This window comes from Hyalella azteca, unplaced genomic scaffold (assembly GCF_000764305.2).
Source record: "Hyalella azteca isolate HAZT.00-mixed unplaced genomic scaffold, Hazt_2.0.2 contig5048, whole genome shotgun sequence".
NCBI classification, from domain to species: domain Eukaryota; kingdom Metazoa; phylum Arthropoda; class Malacostraca; order Amphipoda; family Hyalellidae; genus Hyalella; species Hyalella azteca.
In genome coordinates this window covers 91,089-112,615 of record NW_025935252.1, presented here as the reverse complement: position 1 = coordinate 112,615, position 21,527 = coordinate 91,089, and the positions used below count along the sequence as shown (strand labels likewise).

Genomic DNA, 21,527 nt, shown 5'->3' with positions numbered 1-21,527 from the left:
TCAATTTGAAAATAATTTGTATCCCATACATAACTAAAATGATATAAAAAAAGCAATGAGAATATCAATACTCATGGCCTAGGTGCACAAATATTAAAAATTTTCCCGTGTCATACAAGTTGAAATCAACGGGAAACGTTTGAAGGCAATTGATATAAAATTCTCAAATTTTGCTGTCAGCCTAATTTATTTACTAGAATATTATCAAATGATCAGTTCAAAATCGTGGCAGGTCTGCCTGGAGAGCTATATAATGGAAGGGAAGTTTAGTTTCAAGGAGTCAATTTCTTGGAAGACTTTGAAGACCGACGCAAACATTTGACGTCCTTGAGAAATTCGACTTTATCGCATCATTCGAAGGAAGTTTCCCAACAAACGCGTGATTTTCAGAAAAATCGAGAGTCGACTGCAGAATTGAAAGGTCTGTTAATAGAAGATTGTTTAACGCTAGTTTGGAAACGTATATGTATTTTCAACCACAAACATCACATAACATTCCCAAGCCTCCCTGATTGATTTCGTGCAAGAATAATTTGATTATTTTACCGAGTGACAGCAACCGAAATTTAAATGGTAATTATGAGTAAAAATGTGTCAGAACACGAAGTTTTGTATGAGGATAGAGCGAGGAAGTTGGCTGAGGTACGACGGCTTTAGGCTCATAGTATCAGCACAGACATGGTGGAGAGAGGTTGTGCAGAGCTCTCGCTGATAATAGAATATTTATTTCGGACTTATGCATTATGTAGTTGATTTAAATGAGACTAAGAGTGCAAAGTTGAGCTTCAGCCAAAGCTGAGGTGTTACGTGACTACTAAGTTTAAAAAGAAAATATCCAGCATGAAACTTGAATAGTGAATCCCGTAGAGTAGCAAGCGTCCGTGCAGGTATTGACTTCAGTAGAAACATTCAGAGGAAGGCAGTCAGGCATGGACGAGCTCAGCGGCCACACTGAGAAGGAGGCAAGCAATGTTTGAAAAGCGCTAATATTAGGCAGTTGAACGATGGAAAGTAAGATTTGAGGTAAAAAATTTTACTCACAGTTGATTAATCCAATTAAAAAATTGTACTATTTTGTATATTATAATTTAATTTGCGTCATTTCACGTTTTCGCAATTGATTTAGCTACAAATTTATATAATCTACAATCCAACTTTAAAATCGCCGTCTCAGAAGAAACCTGAAAAATATCCAAAAGTTTTACTCCACGATTTTAGTTGAAAATTGTTAGAAGTAATTAAAAACCATTACTGAAACTGAAAACCATTCATCCTTTTGAAAGATGAGTTCAGATTAAAAAAAGGGAACGCTGCCTATGCGTTTATGTATTACTGAACCAAAAAAGATAGAGTATTGGACGGAAAGTAAAGAATACGAATTAACCAGCACATTAAATAACAATTCCAAAACAACAAGGTACGAAGAAATGTAGTAAAATTTTCAATTAATGTACGGACAGTCGAGATTATTATAAGAAATATCGAAAGCTTCTTGGATCTCACGTGTGAGAGAATAATTGTAGAATACGTGGTCTGGAACAATGAAGGCAGCGTTGAAGAAAGTTAAGAAGCTGCTAGGTGGTCTAGTTCTACCTACAGCTGGACTAGTGACTATCTGCGCCGCACTAGCGCTGCTAGCATCTCCTGCAGTTGCTAGAAGAAGTAAGTACAGAAAATTACTGTTTAGGGAAATATTGTTTTGCTGGTTATATGTTTTTTTTTGCGAATTGGTTTTCATCTAAGATTTACATTTAAATTTTCTGTGAATTGATATTATCATGTGATGGAATCAGGACTTAATATGCCAACATCGACTGAAGAATTTTATTATTCATTTTTAAAATTTATCATTAAATTGACTTTTTAAATATGAAAAGTACAGTCATCTAAAGAATACATTTTCCATAACGAAATGCTTATGCTTTTTCTCGGATGTAATTGCAGTTGGCTATTGACGGATCGATCAATTAAAAATGTCGAATCAAATCTAGTTTATTGAGAATTAATTATTTGCAGAAATTCAGAAACATGAAAAATGGGCGAGGAGTAACAAGAGTGACAGTAATAACGCTCGCGATAATTTACATGGGAAATTAAAAAAAAATAAATTGATTTTTTTAAAAGGTCTTATTTTCTCTATGGTCATGTTCTTCTGTGCCAGTCAAATCACATTTTCATCTCATTGTGCTTCAAAAATTATTTTCTTTGTTAGATGTTTTATCCCATTTAAAACATGTAATAATTATCTCATTCAAATTTAACCACATGCTCACGCGCTCGTAAATTTCTCATTGCTTGATTTATTTTTCACATCCTCTACTCGTGATATTCAGCCAGGCGTTAGATTATAGGAAACAAATCTTATTTTCACACCACCTACTGAACCTTTTGCCAAGGAAAAGATAATAAAACATCAAAATTATTTGTACACCAACCACTACACCGACGGTAGGTGTGCCGTTTTATGATTATTATAAGAATAATCTTTTTACTATAAGAATAAAGAATAGCTTATTTTCCACTTACTGCTCTAAAATTTCGATCGTGCAGAATATTTCAGAAGATAACTCTTATTTTTGAACTACCCGTTCTAAGTCTTAGGCTGGCCAGAAGATTTCTTAAATGCTAATAATTCTTATCAACGGGAAGCGCCTCAGCGTTGCCGAGGAAGGAACTCGTTCCGTAAAATTTTGGTTCAGATTTTTTAGGCGGTTCCATAAATTTGCTACGTAGGCCTAAAGAGGCTCTTTTGACGGCGGTGCTTTATGGACCTTACGCATGACGAGAGCTGTAGACGGCCTCATGAAATTTCCCTGGGCCTATTTGCCTAGGCCTGCTTGCCTTATGAAATCTGCATAACCGTGGCCTCTTGTGTGCATATTCTAAAGCCTGCTCGCATTATAAATTTTGCACGGACAAACTGGACTGGTCTATTTGCTCATTGGAATGCTTTCTCAATGGTCTGTTTGCATATAAGGTTGTCTTCGGTTGTTTGATTGTTTGTTTAGTTTTTGCGTATAAGGTAGTCTTTCAACTAAAATTCAAACGAATAAGCGTAATATTACATGATAGCTTAAATGAACTATAGGTAAGAGCTTAAAATCCTAATTCTAATCCCAAATAAAGAGCTAATTTAATAATTTTAATTTAAAGCCTCGGGATTATTCACATTGAGCTTCCTTGCTCACTTTCCAGGGAATAATTCCCAAGTGTTTGAGCTTCTGTTTGTGCTGCTGTTTACGACAAACACTCGCCATTCAAGCTTCATGACGCACCAAGCTTCATGATTCAAAGCACCAACGCGAGTTTTAGGCTCACGAAGAAATGCTTTTGTACGCAGCCGCAGCAGAGGAAATTCCGTTATTGCTTTCCGGCTTCAGGGTTGGAGTTTTATTGCAGTTTCGACTTTGTCTGAGTTGCGGATTGCCAGAGGCTTTGAAACTCCACGAGGTAATTAACGTTTGCAGTGCAGACGTAATTTTAAGTGAAAATTGCAATGCTTGGTGCTAACTATAAGAGCCAGGCGAGGGAAATTGTCGTGGAATTTGCGATAATGAAGAAATTAAGGGGTTTAATGGCAGCAAATGGAAATAGGAGTAAATGAGAGCCGTTCTGAAGTAGGAAAGGTTTTAACTTTCTGAAGAAAATAGACGGCAGGAATTGTAGTGATCTAAACGGATGAAAAAACGCTTAGCAGCACCTAACATCGAGTAGAAAAACATTACTCCAACGTCTTCTTTCAATATACATATTCAGTTTTGTAAAACAATCTACAATCGAGATTTTCATGAAATATATTATGAAAAACCGTAACAGTTTGTAGTCAACATTGAAGAACTGTCTTGTGCCTCAACCACTCACTGGCCCCAAAACTATGTGGTACATTTCTCTACAAAATCTAAGTGGCAGCTGAGTGACTGTAGTGAACGTTCGGAGGTAAACTGGACATTAAAATTTGTTGTTGCCATTACTGAAGAGGTTTGCAGCCAAGACTTGAGAGAATGACAGTGGTGTGATGACGGTGGTGTGATGACGGTGGTGTGATGACGGTGGTGTGATGACGGTGGTGTGATGACGGTGGTGGGATGACGGTGGTGTGATGACGGTGACCACAATGACACAGCTATGATTGTAAATAAGAAAAATTCGAATCAAAATGATTAACGGTTTTCGGGTATCAAGAACCTGACATACTGTAGTTCGTTGGTAAAGTTGTTTCATATATTTTTCAATCCATCCTATGATGTAAATAATCTTCGTCCTACAGTAAGTGCAAAAGTATCCGTTAAAACATTTGCTAGAATTAACAGTTGGAAATATTTTCGGAATAAATAATATTTTAAAGCAACTTTCAATACAGTTATTTTGTTAGGTGATCAAATTAAAAATAAACTTATGTTATTGCCAAGTGTGTATCTCCACACGTCACCGCATCTCCACACGTCACCGTATCTCCACACGTCACCGTATCTCCACACGTCACCGCATCTCCACACGTCACCGCATCTCCACACGTCACCGTATCTCCACACGTCGCCAAGCCGGCAATACGGCAGGGGCTGGTTGGGGGCGGAGCCCCGCATAGGCCATTGGCTCAATCAAATCTGCATAATCTGAATAAAAAACCAAGCCCCATCACGATTTTATTTTTTTCTGCTCGATGAGTGAGGGAAGTGGGAAGGGGATGATGGGGAGTATGAGGAGGAGTAAGTAGAGTGTGGGGCAAAGTGGTGGAGTGTGAAGGAAGAGTAAAGTGCGATTGTCAAAAATAGGATGAGTAAACGGTAGGGTAAAAATGAGGGTAAGAGTAAGGGTAAAAGTGAGGGTAAGAGTAAGGGTAAAAGTGAGGGTAAGAGTAAGGGTAAGAGTGAGGGTAGGAGTGAGGGTAAGAATGAGGATAAGAGTGAGGGTAAGAATGAGGGTAAGAGTGAGGGCAAGAGTGAGGGTAAGAGTGAGAGCAAGAGTGAGGGCAAGAGTGAGGGTTAGAGTGAGGGTAAGAATGAGGATAAGAGTGAGGGTAAGAGTGAGGGTTAGAGTGAGGGTTAAAGTGAGGATAAGAGTGAGGGTAAGAGTGAGAGCAAGAGTGAGGGCAAGAGTGAGGGTTAGAGTGAGGGTAAGAATGAGGGTAAGAATGAGGATAAGAGTGAGGGTTAGAATGAGGGTTAAAGTGATGGTAAAAGTGAGGATAAGAGTGAGGGTAAGAGTGAGGGTTAGAGTGAGGGTTAAAGTGATGGTGAAAGTGAGGATAAGAGTGAAGGTTAGAGTGAGGGTATGAGTAAGCGGGAGAATAAAGAGGAAAGTAAGGGAAGCGAGTGTGGTTAACGACTATTAAGACAAGTGAATGAGATGGAATTAGCAGTTAGAGGGAAATGTGAGGATGGATGAGGGAGAAGATATAAGGGGAGAGGGCCGAAAGGGGCTAGAGGAATGGGTTGGTTTTCAGAAGGCTAGGGATTAGAGGGGGGGAGGGTCACAAGAGGCTAAGGGCACTAGAGAAGTTGCTGGAGGCTAGGAAGAAAAGGGAGGGTCATTTGAGGCTAGGGGATGTGGTGGGTTGCCGGAGGCTAAGGGGGATGAGCGGTTGTTTGAGGCTATGGGGATGAGGAGGTCATTGGAGGCAAGACGATGAGGGAGAGTTGCTGGAGGCTAGCGAGGTAGGAGATATCGCTGAGGTTTAGGGGGATGAGATGGATCGTTGGAAGCTAGGGGGATGAGGGAGTGTTGCTGAAGGCTAGGGGGTCAGAGAAGCTTGTTGGAGGCTAGGGTGACGTGGGAGGTTGTTGGAGGCTAGGGGGATGAAGGAGGGTTGCTAGAAGCTAGGGGATCAGGGAAGCTTGTGGGAGGCTAGGGTGATGTGGGAGGTTGCTGTAGGCTAGGAGTATGAGGGGGTTGTTAGAGGCTAGGAGTGTGAGGGGGGCGGTTGATGGGCTAGGAGTATGAGGGGTGGGGGGTTCTGGAGGCTGATATCCTTCACTGTCCACAAACCGGAGCTTCGCATCGATATTCGCTGGCGCCGCAGGGCAGCGATGGAGAAAAACTGTCAAGAAAAATGCAGTGGAAATGATCGTGATAAAAGAATGAACATTATATGTAAGAAAATAGATTCTGTACAAGTGGGAATTTGATATGTTTGTAGCAATAATGTAAATGCTATAGAAGTAAATAGCTATGGCAAACAGATGACGAAATGTAAACTTCACGTATGTAGTCAATAGAAATTGCACAGCTGGGACCATTGATTAAATTGGCATTTGACAGTAAAAATGCTGAAATATTAATTTTTTGTTAATAATTATTAAAGGCCGTACGATGATTCCAGTATAGAGGTTGTAAAGAAAGACTTGTCTTTTTGGCTTATGTTATTAAAAAAACTATTAAGAGCTAGATTGCAAGTTATTTGCCTTGCTAATTTAATGGAAAGCACGGCTACAATTTTGACAACAGGTTTCTTTGGAAAAATAGAATAAGTAGAAATAAAAGTTTTTTTCTTACTACTTAGCGAACTACAGAAAGACATTCTAAGTTTTAATTTGTCGCTCTAGTGCGTTCGATTTTTGTAGAGCATCTTGTTTCTTCGAGGTCAGCCATATTGATTATTTCCTTATATGCCTTACTGAGCGAGGAAAGAATCAGAAAGCAAGGATGTATAAGGAAACATTACATGAGCACAATGACGTGAACAACATAGTGGGTGGAAAATTTTTCATTAAAAGTATGAATATGATGGAAACACTGTCAATTAAAACCTTATAAATGTCCACCTTTCCACCTTCCGGTGAAATGCCGAATTTGAGATTCTTTGATTTTTTCATAAAACGAAAAATTTCTGCACTTCTACGTCCACAAGGAAAGAAATGAACTGAACTTGGGCAGGCCTAACTTGGTGGCAACTTTCCTCGAAATTTCGTCAACTTTTGGACAAGATCAATCTGAAGGCAATCCGTAATCTCGAGCCGCCCTTAACCTAATTTGCCAGCCGAAAAAGGAACAAAGAAATCGAAAACCGAAAAGTTGAGTTAGACAGCAAAAAATTATAGCAGCATGAAACTTGACTAGTGTAATTTTTCACCACAGGAGAAGAAGTGGTCACGTGTATAAGTGGTTGGCAGGAAGGTAACAGTGTAAGATTAAAAAGATTAGTAATGTCAAAACGCTATAAAGAATGAAATTAAGAAGAAATTGATGCTTCAAAGCTTGATATTACGTGACGAAAAATCGATACCAAGTGTATGAATTGGAAGACATAATATTCCAGTGAGATACAATCCAAGCAGCAGACAATTCGTTGAGCCAGGAAACAATATGGGAACAGCGAACAGTTCGTCGAGCCGGGAAACAATGCGAGCAGCAGACAGTTCGTCGTGCAAAACACCGGTGCTGCCTTGTGCAGACTTGTTCGATTTTCGAGCTTTAGTTTGGGCAAAAAATATTGTCATGTGCCAAAAATTGCACGGCACACATCGTGTCTTGGATAGACGTCCTAACGTTTAACCGAAATCTTGTCGTTTGGCGTCGAACATGCAAAAGCAAGTTCGTATTGCAATATCGGGGCAAGTATTTGGTCAGATGATAATTTCCAGTCAGAAATTAAATGCCTGTTTTAGAAGGTACCGATATTTGGCCGTCTTTGACTCTCCGATAGTTTTCAACGGAAGGCAGCCCCAAGCGCTCGACTATTCGCCAATAAAAGTCAAGTGTAGGCCGTCAAGTCTGCAATAGGGGCCGCGATATCAACTTCGAGTTGGTCCTCGGCTGTAACTCCTTGGCCTCTTGAGCCAAAGTTCTTATTGAGCCACGCAGTTCCGGTAGCAGAAGACCAAAATAAAATTTAAAAAAATGGCTTAACAAGATCGAGATATATTCTGAATAACGGCGTAGAACATATAACAGGAATCATAATTTGAATTTTCCTTCTATAACTTCCTTCAAATTATTTTTCAGCGAGCGGTTTATGACCAAAGAAAGACCGAATTGTTTTGAATAAAATTCTGTGTATTAAATTCACGATTGAAAACGTGCCAATAAAAGAGCTTTTTCTTCGCTGAATAACATCAACATCCCTTTGAAGATTATATCTTTCACAAAAATTAACTCTAAAAAAGTTAACTCGTAAACAATTTACATGCGAGTGAGCATCGATTGAATCACATCGGAATTGACATTTAATTTGTCAGTCGTCAGTTCAGCGTGAAAAAATGCAAAACATTCTCTCAGATTTATCGGATTGTGAATTTTCATGAAGGTTGATGTGTTTTTAGTCGATATTTTTTATTTATTCAGTCAAAGAAATACTTGTATTGTCGTTTTTATATTTCCTGACCTCTTGCATCAAATCCCGGACACAGATCGCGATTAAAACTCAATCTCAATCATTTGCTTAAATACACGATCTCAATTGAGCCCGGTGCACTTTATGTCACACAAAGCGCATTATTACGGAGAAGCAGACGTATCGTTGAAATGGAAATCCTGCTCATTGGATGTATATTTGTAATACCAAAGAGATAGATGAGATTTTTCGGGTCTTTCTTTTCTTTCGCGGGATGGCTGATGTAGCCTTTGGAACTCGGCCGATAGTCTTTGCATTTGAGCCGATCGAGCTTATGTACGTTGACCGATCGAAGCTTTTGCCTCTCGGCCGATCAAGCCTTCGGATTTCGGTTGATCGAGCCATCGAATTTGTAGACCGAGCGTTCGTATTTCAGCCAATCGAGCCTTCACACTTAAAATCTTTAGAAAAGATACCGACAAAAAATAAAAAAAAAATAAAATGCAAAATTGAGTGATGCAAACAGTTGAGAGTGAAAATGAATGCCAGATTTCCTAGACCGCAAAGACATTAATCCCTGAAAATTTCGTTCCCTTACTTTTAACAAGCGAGCCACTTGGATTTAGCGCATATTATTACGACTCATGTTCGTGAGTCACTACTTTACGACTGACATGAATTTGGCATTATCGTAAATTTGTGATAATTCGTACAATGAATCTCGAAATCGGCGGAAACGTCCTGAAAATAGCCGGAACGATATTAACCGGTTACATTTAGTTCTTTCTTGTCTTTAGTTCGATTAGGATTAAAACAAATGGCTGTCGATTTTTTTTTATTTTAAGAGAAAAAACACAATTTCAGTTCCAATGCTGGATAATTTCTTGTCTTTGTCTATATTGATGAGTGAGCGGACAAAGGATCAAGAGGGCAAGATCGTCCATGTCATAAATAAAATCCTAGTTTAATCATCTTCAGTTTTAAAATTCATGTTCATGCATGAATTGTCTCAACACCAGCTAAACAACTTCCGGTAATTCATTCGGAAAAAAATGTTACGCTTGGATCCTCGGAGATGCAATGCCACATCGCCAAGGTAAATCAAGTTAAACTGCATGCTACGGAGTGACAAATAACAAAAAAAAATCAATCAACCAAACCAAAAATAAATTGGAGTCTTTACCAGTTTCCCTTCATATGGGTAGGAATTCCTGCTGGCCAGAAGAAATACATGCAAATCCGTAAGTGAGTTGAATGGATCCGCCGAATTGAGGGAAAATTGCCGCTTGTGGTTTGGTTCTTGACTGCAAAGTGTAGGCCTATAGAGCGGCTTGTAGGCCTGTGTTGGTCGCTGATGTTTTGTCAGACGTCGTTTTTACCTTAACGGATAGCATGGAAAAATGACGTGTAGGCTTACGAAGGTAGAACATAGGGGACCGATTTTCGATTCCACGTATTTTGTATATTTTAAGTTTATGGCTCATGGCCATATAGTATAAGCCTACGTACAAATAGTACGTAGGCTTATAATTCCTATATATAGAAGCATTGTTTAGACCTTGACAGACGATGTCTAGGCGCCCATTATGCATGCCGCCTTCGTTTCGAGTCAAGCTCAGAGAAAGAAGCTGACGCTCCCCGGAATTTAAAGCAGCCAAAAACAGGATTCTGTCGCCTGGAATCCCTCCCCAAAAAACGATCAGGATAGAGAACAACCTGAGAGCGACAACGGAAGTTGCGGCGAGAATTGTTCAGCGACATAAAAATTCTTCTGGTTTATTTTACTTTACATTCTGCTTGTACATTTATGAAGTGCTCTAGAAACAAGGAAATTCTAACTGTTGTTATTGATCGTCCTCAATAAGAAAGAACTTGTGATTGTATCACTCTAGGAGGTAGTAATTTCAGACACAGACATGGAAGTATATTCCCTGTAAGAAGTCGGCACACAGAATAGACAAAGAGATGAGCTGTGACTCACAACCACAACTACGATCGAGGCGCGGTCACGGCAATGTATTGCAAATGTCCACGATACCTTGGACCAGAGGTGTTGCTAAGCCTGCGAATGATACTGTAAAATTATTCTAATCAGACACACTTAGGTAATGAGGTTTCTTTCTATGAAGCTAGTGCTGACTTCCAATTAAAGGTTATGTCTTCCAGTATCTGTTCAGTTTTATAAAAAATTTTAAAAGAAATCGGAACCTCAAGTATTATCAGAAATATTATTCGCTTGTCTGAAATTGGCATCAATATACTTGGTTTAACTGCAATAGTTTAAATTAAAAAATATTCATGTAATAATTCATTACATCTCAGTGGGTATAATTTAAAATAAATAAACTTTTCGGTTTTGATTTCCACTACTATAGGCATGTTGTTCAGTTATTATCATAATAATCAAAAATAATTCTTAAATGAGATTTTACTATTAGGTTTTACACAAATTACTGTGCTATTTTATTCTCACAACCCATTAGCAAATCATGTGTTCGGCCAGTTTTCTTTAAATAGGTACATAATTCATGCATAGGACATAATTATACATATTCTCTTCGCGGTCTCCGAATAAACTTCCTCTCCACCAATAAATTTTCCGCCGCTACTGAATATATCATCCTAAATTTTGCCTTTCGATATCACAGTTAAGCTGTTCCTAAAATTTATGTTTGTTTTGCTGGCGGCCAGCCAAAGCCCTCCATCCGGCCACCGGTAAATCGCCCATAGGATTAACCGAGGGCCTTTGATATCGGCAGGCTGTCCCTTAGATCTTTCAAAAGCCGCCAGATTTTCCGCTCAGTGTGAGTTTTATTGTGTTTTTCAACCGAGTTTTTCTATCGATACCAAATTTTCAGACTGGATGTGACAAAAGAGAAAATATATTGATGGATCGTTGTTACCGACGACGTAGCGTATCTTGTGCACCGACGACGTAGCATATCTTGTGCACCGACGACGTAGCGTATCTTGTACACCGAAGACGTAGCGTATCTTGTGCACCGATGACGTAGCGTATCTTGTACACCGATGATGAAGCACATCATGTTTGCAGTGTATTGATACAGTTAACCAACGGTGCGTATCTTGTACAAGGACGATCTCTCGTATTTTATTAAACGTGATATAGCAGTTTCAGACAATAAAAGATTTAGCTGTCCAGGCCATAGAGATGAAGCGTGCGCTGATAGAAATTGCATGGGGAGGTTGATGTGGAAAATAAAAGCAATGCTAAATGAATAAAGTTTAAAAAATAATATCCATAAGATAAAGTGCACTAACGCCACTGTTATGTAACTTCGCTCATAGTATCTTTTCATAAATGACATTCTACGGACGTTCGGTAGGTTACTAACGACATTACGATGGCCATAGGGAACGATAAGTCTGAACGGTCAAACATTTACCGCCTAGTTTCGAACTGCCGTTCGTTATGCCCGCCAGTCGGAAAGGAGGATCAACCATTTGTCGTGTTCAGAATACTAAAGGCATGTAAATGGGACTATTAAAAGTTACTACACAGGAGAACATCCGTCGACGATCGTATATAAAAAAAATTGAAAGTACTACCAGGAAAGACTTGTTAACTTTGAAGCAACACTGTATAGAGAATTCTGTTGGGAAGAATCGTTACGATTCCATACCAAAAGTTATTCACTTCAGGAAGTTCAGGGAGAATGCCGTTATTTTATTTGGTGGATTTTTCAGGTGGCCTTGTTAAGAAGGCCCTTTAATATATATCCGTTAAGAAAACCCTCCAAGATGACTCGCTGAAAAACCCATTAAGAAGACCCGTTAAGAAGACCCGTTAAGAAGACCCATTAAGAAGACCCATTGAGAAGACCCATTGAGAAGACCCGTTGAGAAGACCCGTTAAGAAGACCCATTAAGAAGACCCGTTAAGAAGACCCGTTGAGAAGACCCGTTAAGAAGACCGTTCAAAGTTGTCGCCTAACTTTTGGCCCGTTTCGTGAGCCATAAATTGTGAGCTCTGAACCAGTGACTTGAGACGGGAAGACTTCTGTCGACGAGACGGTGAGCAGCAACGAGACGGGAACGAATCCTGACGACGAGACGGTGAGCAGCAACGAGACGGGAACGACTCCTGTCGACGAGACGGTGAGCAACGACTGCTGACAGTGAGACGGTAACGAGTCGATGATCAATGACTTTTAGGCATGCGTTTACAGAGAGAACATGTAAGAGTTATTAGCAAAGTGTGAAGTGATTTGAGGAAATAAACTTACTAGCAGGTATTGGTTAGTTCATCTATAATTACTTTTTGAAAATCCCTGCTGTTCACATGGAAATTTACCGAAGTTGAGTGAAATTAAGATAAGCAATAACTGTCGTTAAATTAATATTGACAAATACAATGAATCTCAAACGAATTTCAAAGTTTGGAGTTCAAGCACAAAAAAAAAAGCTTTCTCAACTCATCCACATGAGGGATTAACCTTCAGTCCCTCGAGAGTTCCTCTTATCCCGGAAGAGTTTCATTAGGTCCGCAGAAAAACTTCTAACATCACCGAAAAAAAAACTCGGAGACGTCGTTATGCCGCATAAAATTTTGATGTAGTTTGTCCGAAAAGTTTGCCCGTTGCAAGTTTTATTTGAATTCTGCAATCGAGCTAGAGTGATCTACAATTTTATTCACTTCGAAGATGCAATCCTGCATGCATAATAATATATAGCTCATAATGAAGAGCACAACTGCAATTTCCATAATATAAAGCACCTGGGGAGGTCGTGCAATGAAATCTGTAATGCCAAGAGGAGATTGGAATATAATTTCATTTTAATACAAGCATTCAAAAAACGCAGGTATAAATCTTGGCCGATTTAGTTTCAATTTCGAACACTCGAGTGCAAAGCAATCAGATCATTGTAACGTTCTCAGTATTTGTTCGAATAACATTGCACAATTTCATTAGATCGGCACTGCACTATCCCTGGAAATTGTATCGGTATTGCCATCAGTAAGATCAGTATCGGTAAGACGCCTCACAACTTCACGGTTGCCAGCGGGCCGCGCTCGCGTGATTTCCTTAGAGAGACATTCTGGAATTGAGAGCACGGTTAGCATATGGCAATTGCTGATTCTTTTACGCGAGTTCCGGAAAAACGGACCAAGTTCTGCCGAGCGCTTCAAGTTATGACGGCCGGGAAGAAAAGAATGATGCACCAGTCAATTCTGTACTCAATTGCTGCAGTCAAATGGGAACGTAGTAAGAAGGGAACGCTGAAATCAGAGATTACTAATTATCCATGCATGTACGAAACTGTTGTTTAGTTCTTATGAAATATTGGGCTAATAATTTTGATTTTAAAAATACTTGAACAGTGTGAATGTTGAAGCTTCAACCAGTATTTAATGCTGTTTGCGTATGTTATTCAAGTAAAAATTCTTAAGAATATTTCAATACACCTCAAGTAGCAACAAAGAGAAACAATTTTCTGTCTTCTGAAGCAAGAATACACGAGTGACCTTAGGATAACTGCATTTAAAAATCAGTGGAAAACACAGTCAAAAAATAAAAAAACAATAGTTGTTCCATCGAAGATTAAGTAGAATTATCTGCCTAAATTCGACGAGGTCAAATTTACCTGGGTGACGAAATACAAAGGTTAATGAGGATATGGCTTCATGATGCAATTTTGTTAAGAAGAATGTGACCGCACCTAAAGCGAACTACGTTTACCAGAAAACGAGTTAAGTTGAGATCAAGAATTTAAAATCGACCCTAATGTTTTTATTTGGTAATTATTTCGTATAAACAAGGATTCATGAGAAATAATTCACCCAGATCGCTAAAAATTGTTGATGACTTTGGTTATATATGAGCGATAAACCTACACTTGGAATGAATTGTTTAATTAAAATAGATCAGTCATAGAATGCCAGATCGTTCAGCTCTGTAGATAGCTGACTTCGACAGAGTAAAGTATCTTATATTGCCATCACTAATTCTACAACTACAAATTAATTCTACAGCATTAATTCTACAATTACAAGTACAAGAACACTGAGTAACCGTGTCAAGCATACACGAATTCGCGTGACTGGGCTCAGCGCATCCCAAATATTTTAAAACGCGATCTCGCCACTAAATTTTCATGAAAATCTCACGTAAAAACTGCACCCAGAGAACCGAGGTTCAGCCTCTCGACAGTCATAATCTCGTGTATTATTTCTGCTCCAAAAAACAATTCAACAGTTCCCTGCTATTAAAATTAGTAAATGAATAGAAATTCAGTTAAATTGTGCAATAGTATCCGCTCTTTACAAAAGTAATGAAAATTTAAAGTAGAAAGGATGACAATTTACAAGTAGAGCAGAGCGCTGAGGTTTGACCTTTACATACCTTTGCTAAAAGCGGAATTTTTGTCGAGGCACGTTACAGGCAATAGGAAAAGAATGCTCGCGAGATTAGCTTCGGAGCGAGGAACTAAAAAGGACAACTTGGTCGAGCGGATGGAAAGAAAAATTTAAGAATCTTTAAAACTGAGATGAAGTAAACTGTAGACTGTAAATTTTTCTCGAGAAACACAAATATCAGGGGAGGCGTGTCCGGCTGGGAGAGAGCAGCAGGTAGAGAGCAGCAGGTAAAGAGCAGCAGGTAAAGAGCAGCAAGTAAAGAGCAGCAGGTAAAGAGCAGCAGGTAAAGAGCAGCAGGTAAAGAGCAGCATCAGTAGGTAAAGAGCAGTAGGTAAAGAGCAGTAGGTAAAGAGCAGCAGGTAAAGAGCAGTAGGTAAAGAGCAGTAGGTAAAGAGCAGTAGGTAAAAAGCAGTAGGTAAAGAGCTGCAGGTTAAAAGCAGTAGGTAAAGAGCACTCGGTAAAGAGCAGTCCGAGTCTCACAGCTCAGGTCGATACTGGCAAGATGAGACCTACAGCAGATGCTACTCGCCTGTCTAGGCTCCTGATGTCGTAATGCGCCCTAAACGGACCAGAAATAGTCGTAAATGCACCAGCGCTGGTCGTAAATCTATCTTAATTCGGTGGGCAGTCACCGTAACCGAGCCAATATGAGAGTTGCTTGCATAATTTACTTACTACCAACAGTTAATTTACTTTATCTAAAAGTAATGATAGGACCGAAGCACTCGATGGTAATACACGTTGCTGTATCTGTGATTAGCGCTTGAAATTCTCATTTACAATTTTACAATTGTAGGTTGGCTGTCATAAGAGCGCTCCATTTGCTTGTTAACGCTGTCCTGAATTTCATCAGAAGAGACCATTGCAGAGAAATTACCTTTATTGTGTTATTTACAACTGTACAACGTTGTAACGTTGCAGCGAAACTACATTGCTGCGAAACTTAACAAGTCCCGACGTTCAGAATGTTTTTGTGTCAACAAATTTAGAGACATTTTTGATCGAGATTTTCAAAATCTCTCAAAATCTCGCTTAAAAATCTCTCCAATTGTTAACTCTCGTCAATCGTTGTGAGCAACGGGTTTTTGGTTGTAGACTGAAGGAAATCAGGAGATGGTCATTGAACGATTGCCGATAATCTTGAAAGACTCAGGGAGCATCTGACTTCTATAAAAACCGCATGTCCTTAAGCCATTTATGAGTAGCGCATGTGGTACCTGGTATGAGTGGCATATATGGTACCTGGTATGAGTGGCGTATTTGGTACCTGGTATGAGTGGCATATATGGTATCTGGTACGAGTGGCGTATATGGTACCTGGTATGAGTGGCGTATTTGGTACCTGGTATGAGTGGGATATATGGTACCTGGTATGAGTGGCGTATTTGGTACGTGGAAGAGTGGCCTGGTACGTTTTGGGGGAGGCATGTAGCGGGCCAGCCTTGGTCGCGCTTTAAGCGCTATTAGTTTCATCAGTAGCCGGCCTTTCTGACAAAGACTGAAGAGAAAAATCACTAGTAGGTAGTTTACTCGGGAAGCAGCTGATTACGAGTATGCAGCCCACTTTTGCTTGCCTAACCACACTTTGTAATGTTTCTAAATTTAATAGGCCAGACATTAATGAACATTTATCAATTTATTTGCATTTAGTTATAGTTCTGCGTCGTTGCTGCGGATTCTCTACTACATTAAAATAAACCTTATCGCCTTTGAAAATTCACTGATCTATTTTAAGTAATCCTCGTAAGTTAGTGCCCGCGGGCTTATTCTGGCCATTCTTGAACGTCACGATCGCCATCGTAAAGGCTGAGTGAAACTTTCAGTTTATTTTGAAAATCCCAGCAACACAAAGACATAATTCTAGCAGATTTTAATTAATTTTCATATTAGCATTTTTTAGCGTCTTATGCCTGATGATTGAAAGGACCACGGGAAATTTTAATGAGCTATCGCTCAAAAGGATTGGCTATGCAATGCAATTATTTATTAAAACAATGCCATTGCAGCATGCTACTTTGTAGTGTAAGGTCATCCCAACATAACAATATGTATTGTTGTTCTGTATTGTATTATGTATTATCGTAAGGTCGTCCCAATATACTGCTAAAGTGGACCGAAGAGAGAAGGGGAGAAATGTCAGAAGGTAGACCCCTGGGGGGTGCATAGAAAACAAAGCAAAGGCCAGGAGCTATTTTGACGTCTCGCCTCCCGACGCAGGCGCGGCCGGGAATGTCAAGCCTGCGGTTAAAATATGTCATGAGATGTGACCTGCTAGCTGTTGTGTCCTTTAATAAAATCTTAGATATTCCATACCATGTTCATGGTCCGAGTTATAGAATATCTAGGTACGGTTCATAGACCTTTCCAGTTATGTTAGTCCTGACATTAGTTAGGGAAATAGTAGAAAAATTTAGGAGAAGCTGACCTTTACTAGAACATTTTAAGAAATACTTGTTCATGGGAGGAGCTGCATGAAACAATAGATGAAGAATATAGGTGGGTTTAAGTGAAAAATATACGGTACATTTGTGAGGAAATGAAGGTCGTGTTCCCATAGTAAGAGGTAAACGGAATCCGAAAACATTAAATGAGAAGTGGGACTGTTTTAAATGTCCATAGAAAAAGTAATAAACTAAAGAAGGTCACGCTAAATTAAAATTTAAAGTTCATTGTGGCTTGTCCTCAAAAAGTCATGACAGGACTACAAAACATATAAATGTCTCTTCAGAAAAATATTGCGTTCCTCCTTGAGAAAGGCGATGCATCAAGTCGCTATCGCACAACTTGTCTTGTTAGACGCGTCCAATTGCCTTGGCAAGGGCAGCCATATGTCCTATCTGATTTACGTTCGTCGCTAGCATTCGTGCCGTTCGTTGCTGGCGTTCGTGTCGTGCGTTCCTGGCGTTCGTGTCGTGCGTATAAGCTGACGTTCGTGTCATACGTTGCCGACATTCGCGTCGTGTGCTGCCGACGTTCGTATCGGGCGATGCTGACGGACGTGCCGTGCGTTGCGGACGTTCGTGCAGTTCGTTAATGATGTCGTGCTGACGTAAGGACCGTGTTTTGTCACTTTCCAAGCATAAAGACATATTTCCGAATGTTTCTTAACATTTGCTAAACATGCCACATTTTTCAGTGTTTGAAAATATTATTAGATTTAAAAAATTACTATATTTTATTGCTCGGGTGGACGCACTAACCTACAACAAAATGTCCGCAAACAAGTACTTCTTTCGACGTTACCTATTTAGGGAATTTGAAATTACGTAACATTCTCCCAAAATATAGAAGCATTCATCACCCATACCAATACGCGACCGCTAACATCATTTAACATTTTTGACTGCATTTATCATGCATGACATCCAACATAAATCAGCATTCCCCCAAAACAATAAAACTTTCCTCAGCATTTCTCTTACATTACCTCTAACATTTCTTGACATTTCCTAAAATTTTTCAGCATTTATTTTTAATTACCTCTAACATTTACTAACGTTTCCCAAAAACCAGAAACATTCCTTATATAGACCCCAACATTTCTATGCATTTATCTTTCCAAAATATTCGCCCACATTTAGGCTCGTACAAACCGGCAACCATGCATCACACGGGTATTTTTTCGGGGTAGTTTTTCCGGTATTTTTTTTGCGGGATTCGCCGAGACCAAAAGCTGTAGATCAGCGCTGGGATTCCTCTTCGTAGTTTTTTTTACAAGGGCTTGTTTGGTTTCAAAACTATAGTTTTGTTTTTGAGTTAGGCTGACACTTTAACATAGGTAGCAAAATTTGTAGCTTTTACTGTCGCCATTTGTTTCTTGGCTAAAAAAAGAGGTGCCTTCTTTTTACTATCCGAGGAAACTGTGTTATTCAATGACAATTTTGTTTTCTGTTCGCGAAGATGATGCAACAGTTTCAATGCAGCAGTTTGAACTTTAAAAATATTTATTCCCAAAAACTTATTTATTGAAATTCTAAAAATTCCTTATTGAAATTTTTTAAATTCTAAAAACTTCTCTAAATGAAAATTCATCAGAAAGTTTCAACAGTTAATTTTATCAATAAAGTTCAAAATACTAGGCTCATACTCACCAAGTTTACCAGACCTGCCAACATGGCTGCCGCGTACCATGTGTTTTCAACGCTGATGAAGCAAAGCAATTTTTCAGGAAGGCCATTCCTCTCCCGGCGACACCGACGCTCTCTTTTGTCGCAGCTTGTGCTAAACTTGCCACCGTCCGCTTAAGTAAACTGGACTACTTAAAGCTCGTATAAACTTTAGGTTACTTTCGCACTCAAGTTTGTGGAAGATTGTCGTTAGGAGATAAATGCGATGCGATTTTATGCATCTAATCGTCTCTACAAAACGATATTTATATTAATACGAGTTTTTCCAGGTATTGAAAAAGAAAACTCAATTTATATACAATTTTCTCAAGCAAGAAGAACGCCGCCTCTTTTTTCAAACAATAAATAACAGAAAATGTGAACATTTAACCAGATTTTATATCTAAACTCGATAATAGAACAAGTAAACGTTTCCGCCCCCGAGCACATCTCCACAATGCAGCCCTGTAATTCTGGACAAACAATCCCATTCTCATGGCCACAAGATATCATCATTCTGATCGACGAGCTTCCGACCAGCAGCGAATATTGCGAAATCCTCGAAAATTGAACGGGACTTTGAAGCTGAGTCAAGCAAGTGTATTCCAGCTTCAAGACGAGGCCTCTTGATATAAAAGATTGAGTGTCATGTAGAACACGGGAAACAGAAGTGATCGAAATAGTCTTGCTCAATTCGTAGCTACTGTTTCTTGTCTGCCAAACGCCATTTTTTTATCATCAACGTCATCCTGCTCAACTGCCATACGCAATTCGCATCACTACTGAGCCGCTGCTCAATAGCTTTGCGCAGTTTTCGCTCAACTGCTCGCCGCAGTTTGTGCTGTGCGCGAGAACGATGATGCGTGCGCCGATGCCGCTATCGAGCGCTCACCGGCAACGGTTTCCGATGGGCCGCGCGGCCGCTATGGCGCTCGCGTGGCCGTGGACATCAGGCGGATATCGATAATGCCAACGGAAACTTCTTATTGCCTAGCCACAAATTAGTTTAATTTTTTTAATATTGAATAACAGAAATTCAGGGGGAAATGACTGAATATTGTTATCTTATTCACTCTTTTGTGATTGCACGAGAAAATTGTAATAATATCTAATGTAATAATGTGGAGATTGATGTTTTTATGGTGATAACTTTTGAGGTTTTTGATTTGCGTGACAATAATTCATGAAAGTTTTTTGGAGGAATATTCATAGAATTGGACAAAATCACAATTTCTGATATATTCATCATATATTCAAGCAAATAGTTACTACTAAATTATCACACGAACGAAATCATTTAAGAGACAGATGGTCGTAATAGGACATTAAAAACGATATATTATAAAGAAGTATTATATCAAGTTTTGATATATTTTAATAGGAATTTTATTTAAAATAAAATTATATATGCACTTATTTTCAAACCCTTTGCACTGATTGAGCGATGAAGGCCGTGGGTGTAAACCAAATTTGTTAATAAAAACTTCGACAATTGGTGAGGCTCTGAAAATAAACTGTATCCAAGACTGTAACATATATTTCAAGAAAACACTAGTGGACGCATCAACTCTACAGCAGACGCTCCGCAGGCAATGGGTGTCGACGTAACTCAGTGCGCACGCTCTCGCGCTGTTCACTTCCGCCAAAACATCGGCCGTTAATGCCTCGTAAATTGCCTGGACCGACCCCTCGGAAACTGGGATCTTGTCTAACTGGCGCGAACCCAAACCTGCTGCTCGTCTCTAGCGGGCGGCCTAACTAGAGCTGGTGGTCTTCTCTAGATGTAAATTTAAAAAATCATGCGATGTTTTCTAATTTGCGGCCCACCTAGAACCGACGGTATTCTTCAGATAACATCTGTCGAAGACCCGGCATTGTTTACTCACTAGCCGCCCACCTAGACCGGCAATATTTTCTAGATGACATCTGCCGAAAATCATGTGTTGTTCTTTCCCTTGCAGTCCGCCTGTAATCGGTGATATTTCCTAGATGACAACTTTCGAAGACCCGGTGTTGTTTTCATACATAGACTGCTAAAAACCTAACTTTTTTTCGTCCTCTAGATGCCATCTAGGGAAGACCACCTGGTCTTTTCAGGTTTCGAAGACCAGGCGTTGTTTCATATGATGAATTTCATATGAAATTCATCATATGAAGTGCATCAGAAGTGCATTCATATGATGAATGTTATTTGACTTCCTGTACACCATGCCATTTTCTCAACAATTAATATTCGTTTGCAATTGTACAAATTTCTGAGTTAGGCTGATGCACGTGTAGGCTGAAATAAATTATTACCATACACGCAACGACATTGAAACGTTTATGATTCCTTAAAGCTGCATCTGTATATCACAGCATGTGTACATTTTATATATGCCCGCAATCTTTTGAGCGTGCTATTGAAAATTGATTCTGAACTGTAGAGGCGATATTATCGGCAATACTATTTAATTTTCTAAATTTACAATGATTGTGTGGCAAGGATATTCCGGAATTTTATGCAAAAGCCCCAATTAAAATTGCGGAGCGGCTTGTAAAGGGCATCTTCAGAGCCTAATTTGCCACAGGGCGTTCGAGAACATGGACTAAGCGAGAAGAGAGTGCTGTCTCTTATACCTCGTTGATTTATGCAAGAACCTTTATTATATATAAAATGGAAGGCTTGTAAATTGCTTCTTATACAACTGGGTACTCATTGGGATGTTTTTGTGATCACAATCACGTTTATTCGTTGCTGCGTTCAAATGTATACGTACGCTAGCGGCTAGCG

General features: G+C 39.4%; 1 protein-coding gene across 1 annotated transcript in view; it reads left to right on the top strand.

Annotated features, from left to right (window-relative positions):
- Nucleotides 1–1,107: 1,107 nt before the first annotated feature.
- Nucleotides 1,108–21,527, top strand: part of LOC108682983 (cubilin) — a 37,919-nt gene continuing 17,499 nt past the window's right edge. Inside the window, exon 1 of the mRNA XM_018172252.2 lies at nucleotides 1,108–1,662. Coding sequence (XP_018027741.1) covers nucleotides 1,542–1,662 — 121 coding nt within the window. The 5' untranslated portion in view covers nucleotides 1,108–1,541. The remainder of the gene's footprint in view (nucleotides 1,663–21,527) is intronic.